The sequence below is a fragment of the Juglans regia genome, chromosome 2 (genome assembly GCF_001411555.2).
Source record: "Juglans regia cultivar Chandler chromosome 2, Walnut 2.0, whole genome shotgun sequence".
NCBI classification, from domain to species: domain Eukaryota; kingdom Viridiplantae; phylum Streptophyta; class Magnoliopsida; order Fagales; family Juglandaceae; genus Juglans; species Juglans regia.
The window spans coordinates 29,292,731-29,313,282 of NC_049902.1; the positions used below are offsets into that span (position 1 = coordinate 29,292,731).

The window sequence follows — 20,552 nt, forward strand, 5'->3', positions numbered from 1 at the left end:
CTGAAAATTAATGTTTGTCAATTGTGGACCCTACATATGAGTTCAATTTTGGACTCTATTTAACTGTGTAAAAACTTGTTTTTGGCTGTTCAACTCAGTCTAAAAGTGAAATGCATTGGACTGAGTTATGCATCCAAACGGGATTTAAGAAGATGCAAACTGTGTTCATAGCCCCAAACAATGTGGGGAACATGGTTAATTTTGTCCTACACCATAAATCACAGCTTGTATTTTGTCTTAATACTCTCCCTTACGCGTGTACTAGATTTCTCCTAAATGAGTGGGTCAACACTTGAAATATTTAATTAAATAGATAGAGAGTAGAGTGAGAATTCGAATTCATGACCTCTGCTTTGATATTATATGAAATCATTATTTGTCCTAAAAGTTTAAACATATGAGAATGTATAGATTTGATTAATTCTATTTTATATTAACAATATCAACAAACACATGATAATATTTTCCATTGAAGTGATCAAGCTTTTTACATTAAACCGTGTGCATTTCATGCATTCATAAACAACCTCACATTTCATTAGAATATGTACAGGACGAAGTACTTAAACCTACAAATATCCTAAAATACTACAAGTATGAGCTAAAGGAAATAGTCATTTTTTATTTTCCATGGTCAAGGCCCTTGAAAAGGTTAGGCAAGGTCGGCCTCCAACCCATTCCCCAAGCCCAAGCACCCTTCGTCTGCTTTGGTGTTGGGCTAGCAGAGCTTGCAGCCATCCTCATTCTCTCGATCAAAGCCTCAGTGTTCACTTGCTCCGACAGTATTTCCTCTAACTGTTTTGTGTCAATCACCAACTTCACTCTCCAAACTCCAACTTCAACCGATGGCAGCACCTCAAGAGCCGATCCATCTGCCAAATTCTCAGCAACATCCGTTGCTGCACTCATCGACCTCTTGGCTTGCATCCACTCGGCCTCTAATTGCTCGATCGTCATTTTGTTCTGCACTGGTTCTTTGACTTCTCTGTTGCAAAGAGCACACTCCTTAACAAGTGGAAGTAGATAGTATAATTGACCACCGATTAGGCAATCGAGGTCCTGCACGGGTGATGACGCATGACCCTGCCGGAAAATGCCATATCCCGGGTGATCGTTAAGGATTTCTCGAGCTGTAATAGGGCCTCTGAATTGTAATACAGCTCCAGAATCACTCAGAACCCTTATAGAGTTGTAACAATCTCTTGTGACCCCTTTGACAGAGCAATTCCCCATTGCCAAAATCTCCTAAACTTTTTAGGCGCAACCCAAGTTTTGATTTGTATTTAAGTTGTGGAATCTGAGCATGCAGCACTTAGAGGAAAGACAAGTTGAGGTGTCAGAAGCGACACATGAAGCCTGCCATTTTTTTTTTTCAAAAACTGGGATCGGCGCCACGTGAAACTGGACCGTTGGGACAATTGTTTAAGCTAAGTTGGAATGATCCAAGGTAAAGGAGCAGAATAAGTGGTAAGCTAGTAAATTAAAAAATTGCGAGGAAAAGACATTTGAGAGGCAGATCCGTATATATATTCAAATTTCTTGGCCAAGGGTCGTGCCAACTTGTCTCTGAAAGATTCCATTCTAATCCAATAGCTAGGCATCTAAGTGTTATTAACTTTACTCATAGGTTCGATGCATCAGCATCGATCTACACTAAACTTCAGATATATTATATGTACATACATTCACCTACAAAAAGTTCACGTTAACAGCAGTAGGCAAAATAAACTGAAATCACGGGGCACACATCCACACTACTTAAAAGGGTGTCTTTTTTAACTCCTAAAAAGACGGCTTTACTCATAACTCAAGGACCTCGCTTTCCACCACCTCTAATGGCCGGAAAGAGGCAAGCTTCTGCTACCACATAATATAGAATGCTTACGTGGTAGCTGTACTTTGTATGGTTCAGATGAACAGTGGGCAACCTAAAGCTCACGTGAAATAGAGTGATATGTGGTCAAAGTGTTCAGATTCCATGCAAGTCCAAGCCGTAGCAGGAGTACTCTAGCTAATTCCATTGTACCAATATGCAAAGAATTAGATTAATATCAGGAATATGCTTTATCATTATTTGTGTTTTAGTACCAAGTTAGTGTATTTTGTTTAGGAAGTGATCACTTGTAGTACTTCTTTGACGAATAGTACTCTAGAACTCTTGAGAGTTGCGGAAGTATTATTGGGAGTTTTTGGGTCTATAATTAATATCTATTTTCTCATTAATAATTAATGTATGAGAATCATTATTTTCCAAAGTGTGTATATATATATATTATATATATATGCCTTTTATTACTAAGAAATAGTAGTTTCTAGCAAGGAAAATGCTACATGCCCCGCTGGGCATGTAGCATTTTTTTTATCTATTTTTTTAGTTTTTTTTTATATAAATATTTTTAATAATTTTAAATATTTTAAAAAATAAAATAAAAATTATAATATTATTAAAAAATATTTTCCTAATCACGAAATAGAATAAAAAATAATATTTATTCTACTTCGTAATTAAGGAAGTATTTTTTAATAATTTTTTTTTTACTTTCTGATTAAGGAAGTATTTTTTAATGATATTTTAAATTTATTTTATTTTTTAAAAGTGTAAAAAAAATTTATATAAAAAATAAATTAAAAAAATACACATAGAAAAGTACATGTTAAACCCAACGGGAGCCCCAGTGAGGCTGTAGCATGTCCATTTTAAATATTTTAAAAAAATCATAATATTATTAAAAAATACTTTCTTAATCATGAAGTAAAATAAAAAATTATAAAATAAATATTTTATAATTTTTTATTTTACTTCATGATTAAGAAAGTATTTTTTAATATTTTTTTACTTTCTGATTAAGAAAGTATTTTCTTAATAATATTTTAAATTTATTTTATTTTTTAAAAATATTAAAAAATATTAAAAAATCTATATAAAAATTTATTTAAATAAAATACATATAAAATAATCCTAGCTGGGGGCTGTAGCATCACCCTTCTAGCAAAGTGAGTCAGAAATATAATCATAGCTTGTTACAGATCCCATTGAAGTTGATCCGAAGAGACGAGACTCGATCGGGCAAAGCCAGGTTATACAAGGCTCCCGCCCCACCTCTCTCTCCCTCTCCCCTGAACATAAAAGTCATAAAAAAAAATATATTTGAGAGAACAGGAATGTTCAAACAATAATGCTACAAACAGTGCATGCGTGAATCCTTTGCCGTTGACCAAAAGAATTTGTTCATTAATTTGCCAGTCCCAAGCTGGCCGACTCCTTGGCTTCATTTAAAGTTGTTTACATGAGAAATTCGAATCTAAAATAATTGAATCAAAATGCTAAACTAACCATGCATCACACTCAATGCTAGCCTACATAATTTGAACAAAACTATCTATAAGCTTGAAGCCTTTGTCAAATATTCTAACATGAACATTAATAATCAGATCGTCGATATATATTCAATAATCCACGATAATAGAAAAAGAACAGTTCAAAGACGTACCTTTATCCATCACAGATCAATAAATAATCTGACTTAACTATGAGAAAAAGATCATCCTAACAACTCAAGCTCACAAGTGTCTTCCGATAACTAGAGGCATAATAATATTGTAGGTAAAATCCTTAACTCTTCAGTACTATTTATAGATTTATGGATATAAAGAAATCTATAAACTTTGTGTCCCACTATGATTAGATATAGAGTTAATCTTATCTTATTGGAGTTGATCTTATCTCATTGTGACTCATCAATTAAATGATAAATATTAAGCTATTTTAAACCCATTAGGATATGTGTGTGTGGGATATAGAGTTTAAATAAAACTCTTACATTCTCCCACTTGGCCCATATGCTTATAAAATAATATTTTTCATTCATGGGTTTATTACAGGAAATTAGCCATACTGCACAAATTCATTTCCAGAAAACTTTCATAGCTCAGAATACATTGCATGAGTTCCGAAATATCAATATCAAACTAGCTACCAATGCGAGTCATGGCGGTCCTATGCTATACGATCAACAAATTCTCCTCCATATACCACAACACCAGTAACTTAATTAAACACGATCTTTAATTGGGACAATTAAGGCTAATATTATAATGCCTTGGGTTCAAATTCATTTCTATTGTAGATCATATTCGAAACTTATACTGAAAAAGATTTACCCTTCCATTTGAATCATGTCTTATGCTTAAGGAACTTTTATGTAGCATTATTTCTTTCAAAATTCAATTGATACAGTTCTCACATTTTCATGACCAACATTTCCTTTCTTTCCCAAAAGATACAATTGTTTTTCAATACAAATTAACAAAATCAATCTAACAATCATGCTACCAACTCATTCATATCTCATTACTTTAATGAAATAATAATGCATATGGACTAAACCATTATGTACAAAGCAAGAAGATTTCATCATTTCCATTCCTAAAGTTCAAGGTTTGATATGTAATAATTAATTCCATCTTCTTAAACATTATGCATTTCTGACCCATACCACTATTCTCATTAATAATTGATTTTAGACTTAAACTAAGTAAAAGAGGGTCTAGAACTATAGTCATTCCCAAATGAGACTTTAGTGAAAATCTGACTTATTCATATTTCTCTAAACTAAAGTTTATTATGTACAGAAAACCTTGTAAAGATAATTGCATACTTACGGCAAGAAAAACATTTTAATCACATTAATAATTTGAGTTCGACACTCATAAACAATAACAAAATTTAAACCATTATGCATGAACGAATAATGTTATTGAGATCCCTCCTTTGGAAGTGAACCCCAACACAAAAATGTTTCCTCCAATTTTAAATTTTATGGATGAACTAATTGTATCTCCACAACACAAAAATGTTCTCTCCAATTTTAAATTTTGTGGATGAACTAATTATATTATCAGAATTCTCCTTTGCGAGTAAACTCTGACATACAAAGTGTTCAATCCAACCTTAAATTATGTGGATGACCTAGATGTATCACCATAATTATCTTTTGAGAGTAAACGTTGGCATACAAATTGTTCACTTCAACTTTACTTTAATGAATAAACTAGTAGTGTCATCAAAATTCTCATTTGGGAGTAAATCTCGATACACAAAAGTGTTCTTACCAGTCTTAAATCATGTGCATGAACTAGTTGTATCATCAGAACCCTCATTTGGGAATAAATTCTAACATACAAATTGTTCTGTCCACCTTACTTTGATGAATGAACAAGTAGTGTCATCAAGACCCTCATTTGGGAGTAGATCTTGACACATAAATTGTTTACTCTAACTTTAATTTGATGGATGAACTAGTAGTGTTATGAAGACCTTCCTTTAGGAGTAGATCTTGACACACAAATTGTTCACTCTAACTTTAATTTGATGGATGAACTACTAGTGTCATCAAGATACTCCTTTGAGAGTAGATTTTGACACACAAATTTATTCACTCCATCATATCTATCTTACAGTGGAGTTAATGATTTTTCACTAAAACTTACGAAAACCTTGTATCTTTAGACAACCAGTCTTTTATTTAATTTTGATGTAAATTATTTGTCTCATATTGGATAAACAATTATATATGGCATCATAAAAATAATTTAAATAAAATCCAAAATAATTCATACATGTATTTAACAATAGGAACATGCATATAAAAGAAAAGTAAAATTTCAGATTTTTTTTATAGTTAAATAATATTAAAATAATTATATTATAATCTTACATGAACAGGACCGGTCCAGTAAACCGGGCTAAGACCCGGTTCATTTCATTGGTCAAACATAAGTTGACCTGGGTTGGACCTACTGTTCAGGTCCGATACCTTCTCTTCCCCTTTTTGTTTTTAAGTTTTCTAACGGGCTAGGGCCACAACAGTGGCCCATTTCTTTTCTCTTAGACTTGGGCCACGACCATGGCCCTTTACAAATCAAAACCCTAGGGTTTCTTCTTCTTCTTCCTTCAAAAGTTTCAGTGCCGCACGCTGTTGGCCTTTCCACGGTTTGGAGGTCGCCGGTGAGGGGGACAGTAAGATGTCTCCGTCCTCCTTCCGCTGCTGACACTTTACTCACTTTTTTCTTTTTTCTTTTTTTTTTTTTAAATAACATCATGCATTGACCACTGGGCTTTAAAAGCCCTTTGTGCTGTCGTCACAGAGGCGTCGTGAAGGAGATTCCAATCCTACTCCTTGCGCCAACAACCCTCAACCTCGTACGAGCTTCATAATCAGGCAGGGGCAACACCGATTCGGGACTTCACAGTCCCTCTGTGCTACCCTTTATGCCACCAAGTTGCTGGCACGGTGACACAACCACCTTACACTGCACGCTGCCAACACACAGCGGCTCCACCATCATACATGCACAACAGTTTCTCAACCCCTTTACCCAGCAGAGACACAATACAATAAAAGGGAGAAATAAGAAAAACTCAAAAATGAAACTCATACATAAATCACTGTGTAATTTCTTCAGATGAAAACGCAGAATAGTTGCTCAAAAACCACATTCATAAATTTATTTGTCAGACCAAAAGAATATAGTGTTTTCAGTCTATAACACTATGATAAAATCAATAGAGACATGGAGGCACATATAAAATTAAATAGTCATATATTTATTGTATATTTTATCGAGATCATAAATTATCTGTAACCTGATGCTCTGATACCATATGTTAAATATTCTAACATGAACATTAATAATCGGATTTTCAATATTATATAATCCACAATAATAGAATAATAACAATTGAAAGACGTACTTTTATCCATCACAAATCGATGAAGAATCTGACCTGACTATGAGAGAATGATCACCCTAGCAACTTAGCCTCACAAGTATCTCTCTATGGTTAGAGACACAATAATATTGTAGGTAAAAACCCCTAATCCCTCAATACTATTTATAAATTTCTGACCATCAAGAAATCTAGAAACTTTGTGTTCCACTGTCATTAGATATAGAGTTAATCTAATCTCATTGGAATTAATTTTATCTCATTGTGACTTATCAATTAAGTGATAAGTATTGAGCTATTTTAAACCCATCGAGATATGATTGCGTGGGACATAGAGTTTAAATAAAACTCTTCTACCTCCTCTCCTATTATTTTGTGTTCCACACATGCAGACACACGTATTTTTCATATTCCCTCCTAAAACTCACTAAAATCAAACGGATCAAACCGAAACATCCATGAGAGGAACATAAATTGATCCACAAACATGTTTGAGCCCAAATAGATCAAACCAAAATCAAAATTTCAGTCCATCTTTTAGTGATATTATAGATCACTTTTATGACAACAATCTATTTCATGTGTCAATAAATAAATTTATAAGTACATATTTTCTACCGATAAGATCAATGTCGCATCGACATATTGGAGTACATGACCACATATTAATTTCCTTCCACCAATTTGATACGATTGCGTAAACATTTTCTAATGACCACCACCACTATGGGGTTACTTGGTTGGAATTTGACAGACAAATATCCATCACCCTCAATATCACCCCCAAGCTAAAACCAGCCACGGCCATGCAAGCAGCTACCCAAAAAAATATCGAAGACACACGTGTCGTCCAAGACTCAACTTGCATGTTACGACGTGGCAACTATCTAGAGGTACACGCCTCGCAGTTTCATGTACCACCACAGAAACATCCCGAGGCTTAGAACACAAGTCTCTTCTTATCCACCATCAAAGCCACACAAATTTTGCCTTAAAAACATTTTTTCAAAAAAGAAAATTGCCTTAAAAACACGTTCGCGCCTACTATATTCATCTACACGTAATCCCACCAACAAACCCAGCGCCAGAAAAATGGGGTGTGCCTCCTCGAAACCTACCAAGGTGACCGTCGATGATATCTACCGCCCAGCTCCCGCGAGCTTTGCGGTCTTCGACGTCAACACAGTCGAAGAGCCTTGGCTCAAGGTGGACCATATGCAGCAGGAGCACGAAGAGAAGCCCACACACGTACCGGCTCCGATTCTGGAGAAGCTCAGTAAGTTCGAGGCCGACGCTCCTCACTCCTGGGAGGAAGTCAGCAAAGCCTTGAAGTTAGAGGACCTCAAGAAGCAAAAACCCACAATTGTCGGCCCGCCTGCAAAGCCGGAACCGGAAGCAGTTCCCCCACCGGTGCAGGATAGCACGACCACCAATAAACAGACGCCTCGTAAGAGCGCCTCTTTCCACACGCTCGAGGAGCTCGACGCCAAGCTATCTCCGAAGCCGACTAAAGAGTTGAGGAAAGCGGAGACGATGCGGACCGAGTCAAGAAGAACCGAGCCAAAGCAGAACGAGGCACGGACCGAGTCAGAGTCGGAGGGTTTCAGGCCCAAGCCCCTGAAGGAGAACATATTTATATTGAAGGACAGGCTAGAGAGGGAAAGGGAAGGAAAGATGGCGAACTTCGATAGGATCAAGAGGGACCCTCTGAGTGATTTTCAGGAGAAGTGCCCGCCGGGGGGCGGGGCCGACACGGTGGTGCTCTACACGACGTCGCTACAGGGGGTCCGGCGCACGTACGAGGACTGCAACCGGGCGAGGGAGGTGCTGGAAGGGCACCAGGTGGTGTTCGACGAGCGGGACGTGTCGCTGCACGGGGAGTTCCTGAACGAGTTGAGAGAGCTGTTGGGGGAGACGGCGAGAGTACCGAGGCTGTTCGTGAAAGGGAGGTACATCGGGGGAGTGGAGGAATTGGTGGAGCTGAACGAGGCGGGCCGGTTGGGTAGGATACTGAAGTCGGCCAGAGTGGAGAGAGGGGTGGGAAGGCAAGGCTGCGAGGGGTGCGGGGGCATGAGGTTTGTGCCGTGTTGGGAGTGTGGTGGGAGTTGTAAAGTGGTTAAGGATGGGTCGGATAAGAAAGAGCGATGTGGTCAGTGCAACGAGAATGGCTTAGTGCACTGTCCAGCTTGTAAATAATTATAAAAGTCGATGGAATTAACTACTTCTGTTTTTTTTTTAATCTATTTTGGGGAACTTGAGTGGAAAGTGACAATGTTCTGCATTTGAGTAATGAATTTTGTATTTTAGATTTTGTTATTCTTAATCGTATGATCAATTAATGTTGTATATTTTAAGTGATTTCATATATGTAAAATCACTTGGAATGTATTACATTAACATGATTGAAATGATAAAATCTTCAATAAAAAGCATTTCTCTTTGGATTTTGAGAGTGGGGCATCCTTGTATTATATATTCTGTGTTTGGTCTATGGCTGAAGTTCAATATGTATACAATTTGAAACATGATAATTAAAAAAGGCTCTCTAATTATCTCTTTTCCGTCATTTGCGCAATATGACATTAAGTATTTAGTAGATAAATGAAGATCTATTAATACCTATAAGCATCATTTTTCTATTTTACGAAGCCACCTCATCGTGTATTATCACCCAATACGCGAGGCTTACAAAAACTTTCCTCTCGGTTTTTTGCTGTGTAGAGGTTTTCTTCGTCTTTGTACATGTAGCTTGTCTACAGTCCCATATGTAGACCTTAGTACTTCGGGATGGAGGAAAATTTAGAGGAGTGGTACAAGCGATTATCTCTTATGGATCAGGAACAAGAGGAGATTCAAGTAGAGACTCAAAAATTGGAAGATGCAATTATCCGTGGAGGAAAATGCCTGATTACACAACTGTTGACAACGCGGCATTATAACAAGATGCTTTTAAACAAACGATGAAAAGGATTTGGAGGCCTGTCAAGAACATCAGATTTCGTAAACTGAAATCAATCTTAACACTCAAAGTTTGAGGATCTTCGAGATAAGGAGCGTGTGATTTGAGAAGGACCCTAGTCTTTTGACATCTTGACTGGTTCTGATAAAGGAGGTTGAACGTAATCAACCTATTCACCAAATACTCCTTATAGAGGCACAATTTTGGATTCTTCTTGATGTTAAGAATGAATACATAGGGAATTTTATTGGAAGCAAAATTGGAAAGGTAGAAGAAGTTGATATTGAAGAAGGAGAGATGGCATGGGGAAAATTCATGCGAGTGAGGGTCACAATTGTTATTACGAAGCCTTTTATCAGAGGGAAGAAGATATGTAATAGAGGCACCAAATTGGATTCATTTCTCCTACGAGCAACTGCCAAACTTCTGCTATTGTTGTGGTCGGCTAGGCCATGTGCATAAGGAGTGTGAGCTATGGCAGACGACACAAAGTACTTTTGAGAAAGATGAATTCCCTTACGGACAGTGGGTGAGGGCAGTGGGTAATGGAGGTGGTGGTGGGGAATGACGGAATCAAAAATTTGAAACCAGACATTCAACTTCAGTAGCTGCTCCGGTGGTTTTGAAAGACGATGTGAGAAGAATTTCAATTGCACAATCTCAATCAGTAGAAATTTTGGGTGAAACTGTAACAGACATTTTAAAAAATGTTAGGCATATCCCTAAAGGGAAGGCTAAGATAAAGGGAGTAAATTTTCAATTGATGTCAAAAGATCTCGTAGAATCTAGAGACAGTCAATTTGAATCTCAAACTAAATGGCAAGCTGATGTTATGCAGGTTATGGATGATGTTGATGAAGGAAGGGAGAATTTTTCGGAGAAGGTGAAATAGAATGTTGTGCCTTCCACGATGTTAAAAGAACCAAATATTGGGCTTGTGGCTCATACGGAAGTTTATTTGGGTAAGAACCCAAGAGGTCTAAGCATGCGAAAGCCTGATGTAAGGAAGCCTGGGAATGGAAACGAGTTTCTTAGTTTAACGAGTCCTCTGCAACCCAGAAACAGACATGCTACCAGAAGACAACTACCAAGGACATAGCAAGTTGGAGGATGGGGAAGGAAGAGTTTCTAAGAAGAACCAATCCCACAAAAAGCTTGATGGGGATCAGAGTGAGGTGCAAAAGATGTATAGGTGGTGGCTGAAACTCAGCCCCACCGAGAGCCATGAAAACACTCAGTTGAAATGTCCGTGGGCTTGGGAACCCACAGATCATTCGCACTCTTCGAGACCTAGTCACGAAGGAAGGGTCCGACGTTTTATTTTTACAAGAAACCATATTGAAAGCTCGAGATGTTGAGAAAAGTAAGTTTAAACTTAGTTTTGTTAATTGTTTAGCCGTTGATTGTGAAGGTAAAAGTGAATGAATTGCTTTATTGTGGAAACAAGATGTTAATCTTACAACCCTTAGTTACTCTAAAAATCATATTGATGTTTGTGTTAAAGATAAAGTTTCTAATAATAAGGAAGTTTTTTGTTGGTATTTAACGGATGTTTATGGGCACCCTGATACTACTTACAGACACATGATATGGGCACTGATTCATTCTTAATGTAAAAGAAAGGAGCCATGGATGGTTTTTGGAGATTTTAATGAAATCTTAGATCAAAATGAGAAATGGGGTGGTAGAGATAGGCCTGAGAAACAAATGTGTGATTTTAGAGACATGCTTATTGATTGTGCTTTAAGGGACTTGGGTTATCAAGGGCCAAAATTTACATGGTGCAATGGGAGAGAATGGAAGAGTTGCATCAGTGAAAGACTAGATAGATTTTTGGCTAATTCACATTGGTGTGCTTGCTTTCCACAATCAAGTGTTATTCATGGCTCTGTTGCCTACTCTAATCATCTCCCAATATGGTTAGAATTAGTAGGGGGCTCTACACAAAGGCCAAGACAAGAAAATGTTTAGATTTGAAGCCATATGGATTGAGGAGATAGGTTGTGCGAAGATTATAGAAAACTCATGGAGACAAAGAGACAATATAGGAAGGAATGATATGGAAAAAGTTATGTCAATGATTACTAATTGCAGTAAGAGATTGGAAGTGTGGAATCATACTACATTTGGAAGGGTCCATCATTAGTTAAGAAAGGCTAAATAGAAACTTCAACATGTCCAGAAACGAGATCCCACTTATGGTGATAGAGAGGCCCAAAACTCAAGATTTTCTCATAAGAAAGTGGACCAAAACTTGGATAGAGGGAGAGGAGATCATGTGGAGGCAAATATCAAAAGCACTATGGCTAAAGGAAGTGGACCAAAACTCAAGATATTCTCATAAGAAAGCTTCACATAGGAGAAAAAAGAAAGAATATAAAGATGTTAAAAGATGTAAATGGTGAATGGCATGAAGGAGAAGCAAAAGATAGTATCATACTGGGCTATTTTCAGGATATGTTCTCAACTTCTAAAGAAAGAGGTCCTATTGATTTTTTGGAAAGTTTGGCAAGAAAGGTAAACAAATTCTATGAATGAACAATTATCAAAGCCCTACACTGAGAAAGAGGTGGTCGATGCACTGAAAGAGATGAACCCTTCAAAGGCTCCTGGATCAGATGGGATGGCCCTAATTTTTTTCCAAAAATTCTGGCATGTTGTTGGCAGATCAGTTATAGCAGCAGTTTTAAAAGTTTTACAAACTGGTGAGTTTCCCACTGCATTGAATCACACTTTCATTACATTAATCCCAAAGAAGAAACTTATTGAGAAGATTGTAGATTGTCGTCCAATCAACTTGTGTAATATTGTTTATAAGTTTATTTCAAAGGTTATTGCTAATAGACTGAAGAGAATGCATCCATCTATTATTTCTGAGTCTCAAAGTGCATTTGTGCTTGGTCGACTTATTACTGATAATGTCCTTGTAGCATATGAGCTGATCCACCATCTAAAGTAGAAGAAAGTTGGTAAAAAATGATACATGTCCCCTAAGTTAGATATAAGTAAAGCTTACGATCATGTTGAATGGGACTTCTTAGAGGCTATCATGAATACTATGAGCTTTGAGAAAAAGCTAATCAATATGATTATGAAGTGTGTGACTATTGTGACTTTTTCAATTTTAATTAATGGAGAGCCAAAAGGGCGTATTGTCCCTAGTAGACGGCTAAGACAAGGAGATCTTCTTTCCCTTTTTTTTTTTTTTTTTTATTGCAATGCATTGAGGGTTTGATTTTCTCATTACAAAAGGTAGAGAATGATCATAAGCTCACATGTATTAAAGTTTGTAGTAGGGCTCCTTAGATTAATCATCTGCTTTTTGCATATGATAGTGTGCTATTTTATAAAGCAGATCTTGAAGAAAACAGAATTGTTCAAAGGCTACTTGATACATACGAAAAGACATCAGGACAGAAGATTAACAAGGAGAAAACATCTATGGTTTTCTCAAGGAATGTGCCAGCAGTAGTGAAGGATGATATCTTGCATTTGTGGGAGGTTACTAGTGCTCAACAGTATGAGAAGTATTTAGGCCTACCTCCAATTGTAGGTTGATCCAAAACAAGGGATTTCTTGGAGATAAAACATAAAGAGTGGCACAAATTGTTGAGTTGGAAAGATCAACTTCTATCTCAAGGGGGTAAGGAAATACTTATCAAAGCTGTAGCTCTCTCTATTCTCACATATTCGATGAGTTGTTTCTTATTACCTGGTACTTTATGCAAAGAACTAGAATCTATGATGACAAGATTTTGGTAGGATCAAAGAAAGGAGGAGCGGAAGATACATTGGATCAGTTGGGACAAGATGTGTGAACCAAAGTCTAGAGGTGGTTTAGGCTTTAAGGATTTGCATACTTTCGATCTAGCCTTATTAGCTAAACATGAATGGAGAATCTTGCAGGAAGAGAACTCTATGCTCCACAAAATCTACAAGGCAAGATATTTCCCACGAGGCATTTTTTTCATTGTAGTCTGGGCCATAATCCTTTATACACATGGAGAGGAATATGGACAACAAATAAATGGCTACTTCAAGGATGTAGGTGGACGATTGGACCGATTGGTGATGGAAAAACTGTAAAATTGTGGTCAAAAAATTGGGTTCTAGGTCATCCAAGGCTACAAAGGGATGGCAATGCTATAAGGGCAGAGAATGAATCAGAAACAATGGATATCATTATTGATAGTAACTTGAGATGGTGGAATATGGAGAAGATTAGAGCTTTATTCAATCCAAAAGTGGCCACAAACATTTTGAAAATTCTTATTTGTCCTGGAGAACAACCAGGTAAATGGGTATGGGCACAGGAAAAAAGTAGAAAGTTCAACATGAGAAGTGCATATAGGTTGATAGAGGACGGTTCAAATGCAACTCAGGTGAGTGTTCCTCTGCTAGCAAACATCAGTCACTATGGAAGGCTATATTGAAAATGAAAGTTCATCATAAGTTAAGGTGTTTGCATGGAGGCCTTGTAAGGAGGGCCTACCCACTCAATCCAATCTTCACAAGAAGAAAGTCTCAATAGAAGAAAAATGTTGTTTCTACAATGAAAGAGTTGAAGACCTACCTCATGCATTATTTTACTACCCTCGCATAAAGAACCATTGGAGTAGTTTACTACCTATGATGGGTGAGATGGGAAGAGAGTTGTCAGTTATGGATGTTGCTATGAAAGTGAAAGCGACTAGAAGAGATGAAGAAATGGATGTACTTTTCCTAATAGCAATAGGCCGACTTTTGGTTTAGGAGAAATAAGTTGGTGAATGACAAGATTCGTATTAAGCCTAGACAAGTAGTTGAACATGCCTTATCTTTACAGAAGATGTTTATTGATATTAAATCTATGCCAATCAGTCAGACAAAAAATGATTGTTGTTGAAGGCCTCCCGAGACAGGTTTTCTAAAACTAAATGTGGATGGGGCATTGTTTAGTGATTTACACAGAGCAGGTGTTGGGGCTGTCTTAAGAGATGATAAAGGAGACATTGTTATGGCTGCTAGTAAGGTGGAGAATGAAGTTGAGGATCCAGAAGACATTGCGCTCTTAGCCATTTTCAGAGGCCTTCAACTATGTGCTAACATGGGGATTCAGAAGCTTATTGTTGAGAGTGATTGTGTTTTGGTGATACAGGAGCTTCAAAATGCAACTGTATCATTGTCAATGCTTGGTAATTTGATGACAAAAACGAGGAAACTATTATCTTTGTTTGGTGAATACAAAATTTAGCATGTTGGTAGGCTAGAAAATGGCCCATAAACTAGCTAGACATGCTTTGAATGTTAAAACATTAGAGATGTGGTGATATTGTATTCCAGATTTTCTTTCTCAAGTTATATGGATTAATAGATGTCTGTAATGTATTTTTTTTTTTTACCATAAATGATATTGTTTTCCATAAATAAAAAAATAAAAAATAAAAGAAGAAAGAAAGATAACATAAAGGTTTGAAGACAAAAGATTTCTTGCTATTTATGATTACTAATTCAATAGTTTTCATCTTAGGGTTGTTTTTATTTCTCATTACTTGTCTGTTTTACTTTCCCATGCACTACTTAATTCTTCTATCATTTTATTATTCCTATTTCAATAATAATAATAATAATAAAGAAAATTAATCTCTTAGTGGTAATTGACTCTTCGTTACCCTTTTAACTTCCTCTTCTCTTTAATTATTCTATTTTAGTCATTCTTGTATATTGTTTGAACCGACTTAGTACTAGTACTAGTAAGTAATTTCTCAATTGTTCAATGTCATGGTAAAAAATTAAATTATGAAAGATGATTACAAGATTTAAGAATAGGAGCTGCATTTGGATGTTAAGGTAACTTCGAAGGATCTGAGTTAATTTGTGAATAGTAATATTTTGAGATTCTTATTGAGAAGTGTTTGAATGTAAATAGATTAGGATATGTATTTTATGAATGTATGAAGTAAGTTGAGATTAATTTAACTTTTAAATAATACTAGATACAGTCATGAGTTGTACAAATATCATATAGTACTTCTTTAAAAAAAATAGAATTTATTATTAAAAAATTAATCTTTTTATATAAGTCTCATATCAGTACTATTTATTATTATTGCATTATTATTTATAAATTATTTTATTATTATTTATAAATTATTTTATTATTATTTATAGATGATTTGAGATAGTATTAACAGACGACCTCTTATGTTTTCTGAAGTACTCTTAAATATGAAAAAATCCCACGTCTCGCGTATGTATCAGAAGTTGGGTTTTATTGGAACAGTACTTACCTTTTCCGTATGATATCTCATTTAATGGTCATGATGAGATCGATATATTAGTCTCAATCGCTAGATTTTTTTTAATTATTATTCACAAAAAAAACGTACACAAGATTTCCATATTCAGAATTCATCATCGTCTTCTTCCCTCCCCTGTCCTCACCTCCTCTAGTCTGTCTATCTCAGCTTCTTGAAAATCGACAAGATCAGAAACATGTTATTTTTCTTCTCCTTCTTCTTCTTCTTCCTTTGTTTTGATCTTTTTCCTTATTTGGCCGGACTGGACATAATTAATATATTAATTCATGATTGAACAGCTTGTTAATGATCTTCTGCATGCTTTAGGGAAAGTTCAAAAGGAAAAGGGATAAGAATGGTTGCCGGAGCATACTACATACCAAAGAAAGACCAGGCTCTACAACTGATCAAGGCGAGGATGCCTACTTCCTCTGTGAAGAAAAAGAAGCCATTGGTGTGGCCGATGGGGTGGGTAGCTGGATCCTCCAGGGCGTGGACTCCGGAGAATATGCCCTGCAGCTCATGGATAACGCTTGAGGCTATCCTATCAATGGAGCCAGACGACGGAAACGTTGATGATCGGATCTTGAAAAGAGTTTTGGATCAAGCTTTCTCAAACACCAAGGCCAAAGGGTCATCAACGGCTTGCATAATCAAACTTATAGACAATGTACGTGCATAATAATTATATATGCAATTTGCAGATTAGACGTTTTGTAAAAAGTTAAATAAAATATTATTATAATATTATTTTTTAATGTTATTTTTATTTTAAAATTAAAAAAAAATAAATTGTTTATTATATTTTATATGAAAGTTTGAGAAAATTGTAATAATTATATAAGATAAGATGAGATAGTTTAATTTTATGTAATCAAATCAGACCTTAATGTAGTATTAATGGGGCCTTATTTCTTTATAATGCAGATATTTACGATCGAGGTAGAATCAGGAGACATCCTAGTAGTCGGCACGGTCGGGCTGTTTGATAACGTGTTTGACAAGGAAATTAGGGATGTTGTAAAAATGGCGGTTGAGGTGGGATGCAATCCACGGCAGGTGGCTTGGGCGGTAGCCGAGCATGCTTATGACAAATCCATGAACAGAACAGCCTATACACCATTTATGCAAGCTTCTTTAGCCTCTGGAAGAAGATTTTTAGTTGGAAAAGTCGATGATATAACTGTTATCGTTGTTAATATTGTTGATGCTTAGGGTTTTTGCTTTGTATGTATTGATATCTTCCAATCATTGGGAGATAATAGCAATAACAATTCTATAATTAAATCGGTATCAATGTTACTCTTGAACAGTACTGCCTGACAATGAGCACGAGTTTCACCATTGGAATGGAATCTTGCCATAGGAATTGAAGTCCACTGCCAATATCAACATAACATATGTTTCAATCTTTGGTTGCCAACACACAAAATAAGGGGTAAAAGAGAAGGAACAAGAGAAGACAACAGAGATTGCTGATTCATTTAAAGCTTTAACATATACTTCATCATTCAGATTGTCTCCATGTCCAAAACGTGCACAGGCACTACAGCAGTTCCAGTTCTGAATAAAATGTTCTGCCACCTTGAAACCCAGATTATGCCTCAATGGCAAAGTTGGTTCAAAAGAACATACTGATGACATTTTCACATGATCCTAGACTCCATCTTCCTAATGGCTTTCTCGATGTCAGGTACATTCTTCTTGAAGGTTGACCATTGCTCCTCTGTCAAGCTTATTCCTGAAAGGACAAGAGAAGTAGATATTTTGTACAGTCTTAGAATATTAACCAACAAAAAAAAAACTTGAATTTCCAAAGATTAGAGGAAGAGCACAACTTATCATTGCCTGCAACTTAACGTATCACATAAGAGGTAAACAATCAAAGATGGTACTAAAAAACACACAAAAAGACAAAAAAGGAAACAAACCAAGGCAAAATATGGGAAACAAATAAAAAGATTGCAAAGGACCAGAAACATGCATGACTCATGTTATGCATTGAAATTTATATAATATGTAAATGTGACATGAGTACAACGAACACCTAAAACCAGATTAACATTCGTAGTCGTCCAAACTCCAGTGATCCTGTTTGCTATTTACAAATTTCATAATTTATTTTTTTATTGGCACTGAGTGTCAAGAACAAAATCCCAACTAATCACGGGGGTGCATAGGCCAACCACACCAAGGAGCTTCCCGCAAGTGTATCTCAGGTAGTTCAAGGGGAAATTCCTCTAGATCGATGGCCCTTAGAAATTGTTTGCATCCAAAGGTTCGGGGAGCATACCACCAAAACCAAGGCTCTTACCACTTGAGCCAACCCCAAGGGGTTACAAATTTCATAACTTATAACCAGATATATAGTTCAAGAATACAACTTTTGAGCCAGAGTTGGTTCAAAAATCTAGGTCACAACAAAAGGTAGGAAGTCTTTGTTGACCTTTCTGCTGATCCTCTTAATTTCCATCATCAAGATATAGCAAATGCTTTAACCACTAGCAACATGAAAGCAAGGTCCCCCCATCTTCTTTGCCCTAGCCACCATTTCATATAAAAAACTCTGCGATTCGCTTCTGTTGTTCTTCCAAAAAAGTATCAACATCAGACAACAGTTGTGCAATGACCATTTAGAGGACAACTTCTATCATTTCTACCTTCATAACCACGACCACCAACACCAATACACTCATTCACAGTAGAAATCCTAACTTGTAACCAAGGTAGCCAAAATGAGCACCAACACTTACACGCCCTCCCTTCCCTCCAGCACCCCCCCTCAATCGCTTCAAAATTACAATTACACTACAACTAAAACGTTAATACGATTAGAAGATACAAAAATTTGAGGCCTTATTTGGTTACACAGATGAGATGAGATGAAAGTTAAAAATTGAATAAAATATTGTTAGAATATTATTTTTTAATATTATTTTTGTTTTGAGATTTGAAAAAGTTGAATTGTTTTTTGTATTTTATTTGGAAGTTTGGAAAAGTTGTAACGATTATATGAGATGAGATGGTTTGGGAAAACAAACCAGGCTAGTCTTAAGGATTTGAAAACATCTCCATTAGCAAATACAACTATAAGGAAGCTCAAAAACCCAGTTAATCCCACTTCCCCATTGTCCACCATAATCACCTAAGTCTTGTCCAATGACTCAACAACATTTTTTCTTATATAAACTTGTTGCTTAATAACTTGTTTTGCATACAAGGCATCGGGAAAAAATACCAATATTTCACGAAATTATAAGCAAGCCCAAAAATAAAGATAACCGCCTAAGTCTTCCAATTACACAATGAGTCCAAATTCTCAGCGATGGTTTAGAACGTGAAAAAATAATATAGCAACGGAAACAGCAAATTTAACCATATAAAAAGAACCTTTAGAAGTAGGAAGCTCTTTGCCATCTTTTTTGTAGTACTCCCTAATGGACACCAAAGTTTTTCCCCGGAAATCTTGGATCGTTACCCTTCTCTTCTCTGACAACTGAATCAAAATCCACAGACAAATTATTGAAATGATGATAATATTTTTTAAAAATAAAAATAAAACTTGTTTCGCTTAATTTTCTCTTTTCGTACTCTCTCAGCAGACAAACAGACCATTAGGATTTTCACAATCTCACCCTACAAATGATAAGATCACCATCATCATCGTACTCCTTACGGCGCGCTCCTCGTTCTTCTTCTACTTCTTCCTCTTCTTCTTCTACTTGTTTCTCGAGGAAGGACTGGACGATCTGCTTGACAAATGCCTTGTAAGGCGGCTCGGAGAGGTCGAGGTCGAGCTCAGCCGATGCCTGCTTGCGGATCTTGTGTTCCGTCATCTCCTCCATGTCGGACCCTTTGAGAATCCTCCGAACTGTATTTTCGATTCGCTCCTGGATTTCGGGTTCCATTTTTCCAAGGTCTCTGACAGCGCGAGAGAGAGAGCTTCCTTCTAGCTTCAATACCGGGAACTTTGTCTGTGTTTATCGATGTCCAAGGGGAGAAGGAAAGATACAGTGTAAAGGGCCTATCGTATGCGATGGGGCACATGTAAAGAGTATCCTACGAGAGAAGGCATGTCGGTTTTGTCCGATAAATTTTTAAAAATAAATTTTATAAATCGATGATTTTCTATAATTATTTTATAATAAAAATAATTTTATAATTTGACAAATACATAAATTTATATCAATTTATAATTATTTTTATATAATTATTTTGTGATAAAGTATTTTCAACAAAGATTAATTGTTTTCTTAAAGAGGCATATCATATTTGAAAGAGTAATTGGTAAATATAAATTTTAGACGAATAAGTTTCATGTCATTTTTTCCAACAAAAGTAGACACCATAAAAATAAAATTACTAAGTGAATTTTACTTTTTTAAAAGGATTTTATATGAGATTTGTACGCTCTAATTTTAATAATTTTGTACAACTTTCTTTATAATTTTTTTATAATCAATTCATATGATATATCACTTCATTTAAAATACTAAGTTTTTTATTTGAATTCTTAATTTTTAAATACAAGAAGTTATAATAAGAGTGTAAGGCATATATATTAAGAGGCTAATTAAATTAGTTT

At 36.0% G+C, this 20,552-nt stretch overlaps 4 protein-coding genes across 4 annotated transcripts; 2 read left to right on the plus strand and 2 right to left on the minus strand.

Moving 5' to 3' along the window:
* Positions 1-621: 621 nt before the first annotated feature.
* On the minus strand, positions 622-1,233 carry LOC109018274. Its single transcript, XM_019000435.2, has one exon. The coding sequence runs from the start codon at positions 1,231-1,233 to the stop codon at positions 622-624; it is 612 nt and encodes a 203-aa protein (XP_018855980.2).
* Positions 1,234-7,738: 6,505 nt separating this feature from the next.
* Positions 7,739-9,190, plus strand: LOC109019653. Its single transcript, XM_019001997.2, has one exon. It carries the CDS (start codon positions 7,823-7,825, stop codon positions 8,924-8,926), a length of 1,104 nt encoding a protein of 367 aa, XP_018857542.2. The 5' UTR covers positions 7,739-7,822; the 3' UTR covers positions 8,927-9,190.
* A 6,906-nt stretch (positions 9,191-16,096) lies between these two features.
* On the plus strand, positions 16,097-17,182 carry LOC109019655 (probable protein phosphatase 2C 80). Its single transcript, XM_019002002.2, has 3 exons — positions 16,097-16,165; positions 16,295-16,637; positions 16,895-17,182. Coding segments are annotated over exons 1-3 (633 nt in total). The 5' UTR covers positions 16,097-16,163.
* Positions 17,183-17,266: 84 nt separating this feature from the next.
* LOC109019656 (RNA polymerase II transcriptional coactivator KELP-like) lies at positions 17,267-20,051 on the minus strand. Its single transcript, XM_019002003.2, has 3 exons — positions 19,603-20,051; positions 19,358-19,463; positions 17,267-17,708 (listed from the first exon to the last, which is right to left on the minus strand). The coding sequence occupies exons 1-3, from the start codon at positions 19,873-19,875 to the stop codon at positions 17,614-17,616; spliced, it is 474 nt and encodes a 157-aa protein (XP_018857548.1). The 5' UTR covers positions 19,876-20,051; the 3' UTR covers positions 17,267-17,613.
* Positions 20,052-20,552: the final 501 nt, after the last annotated feature.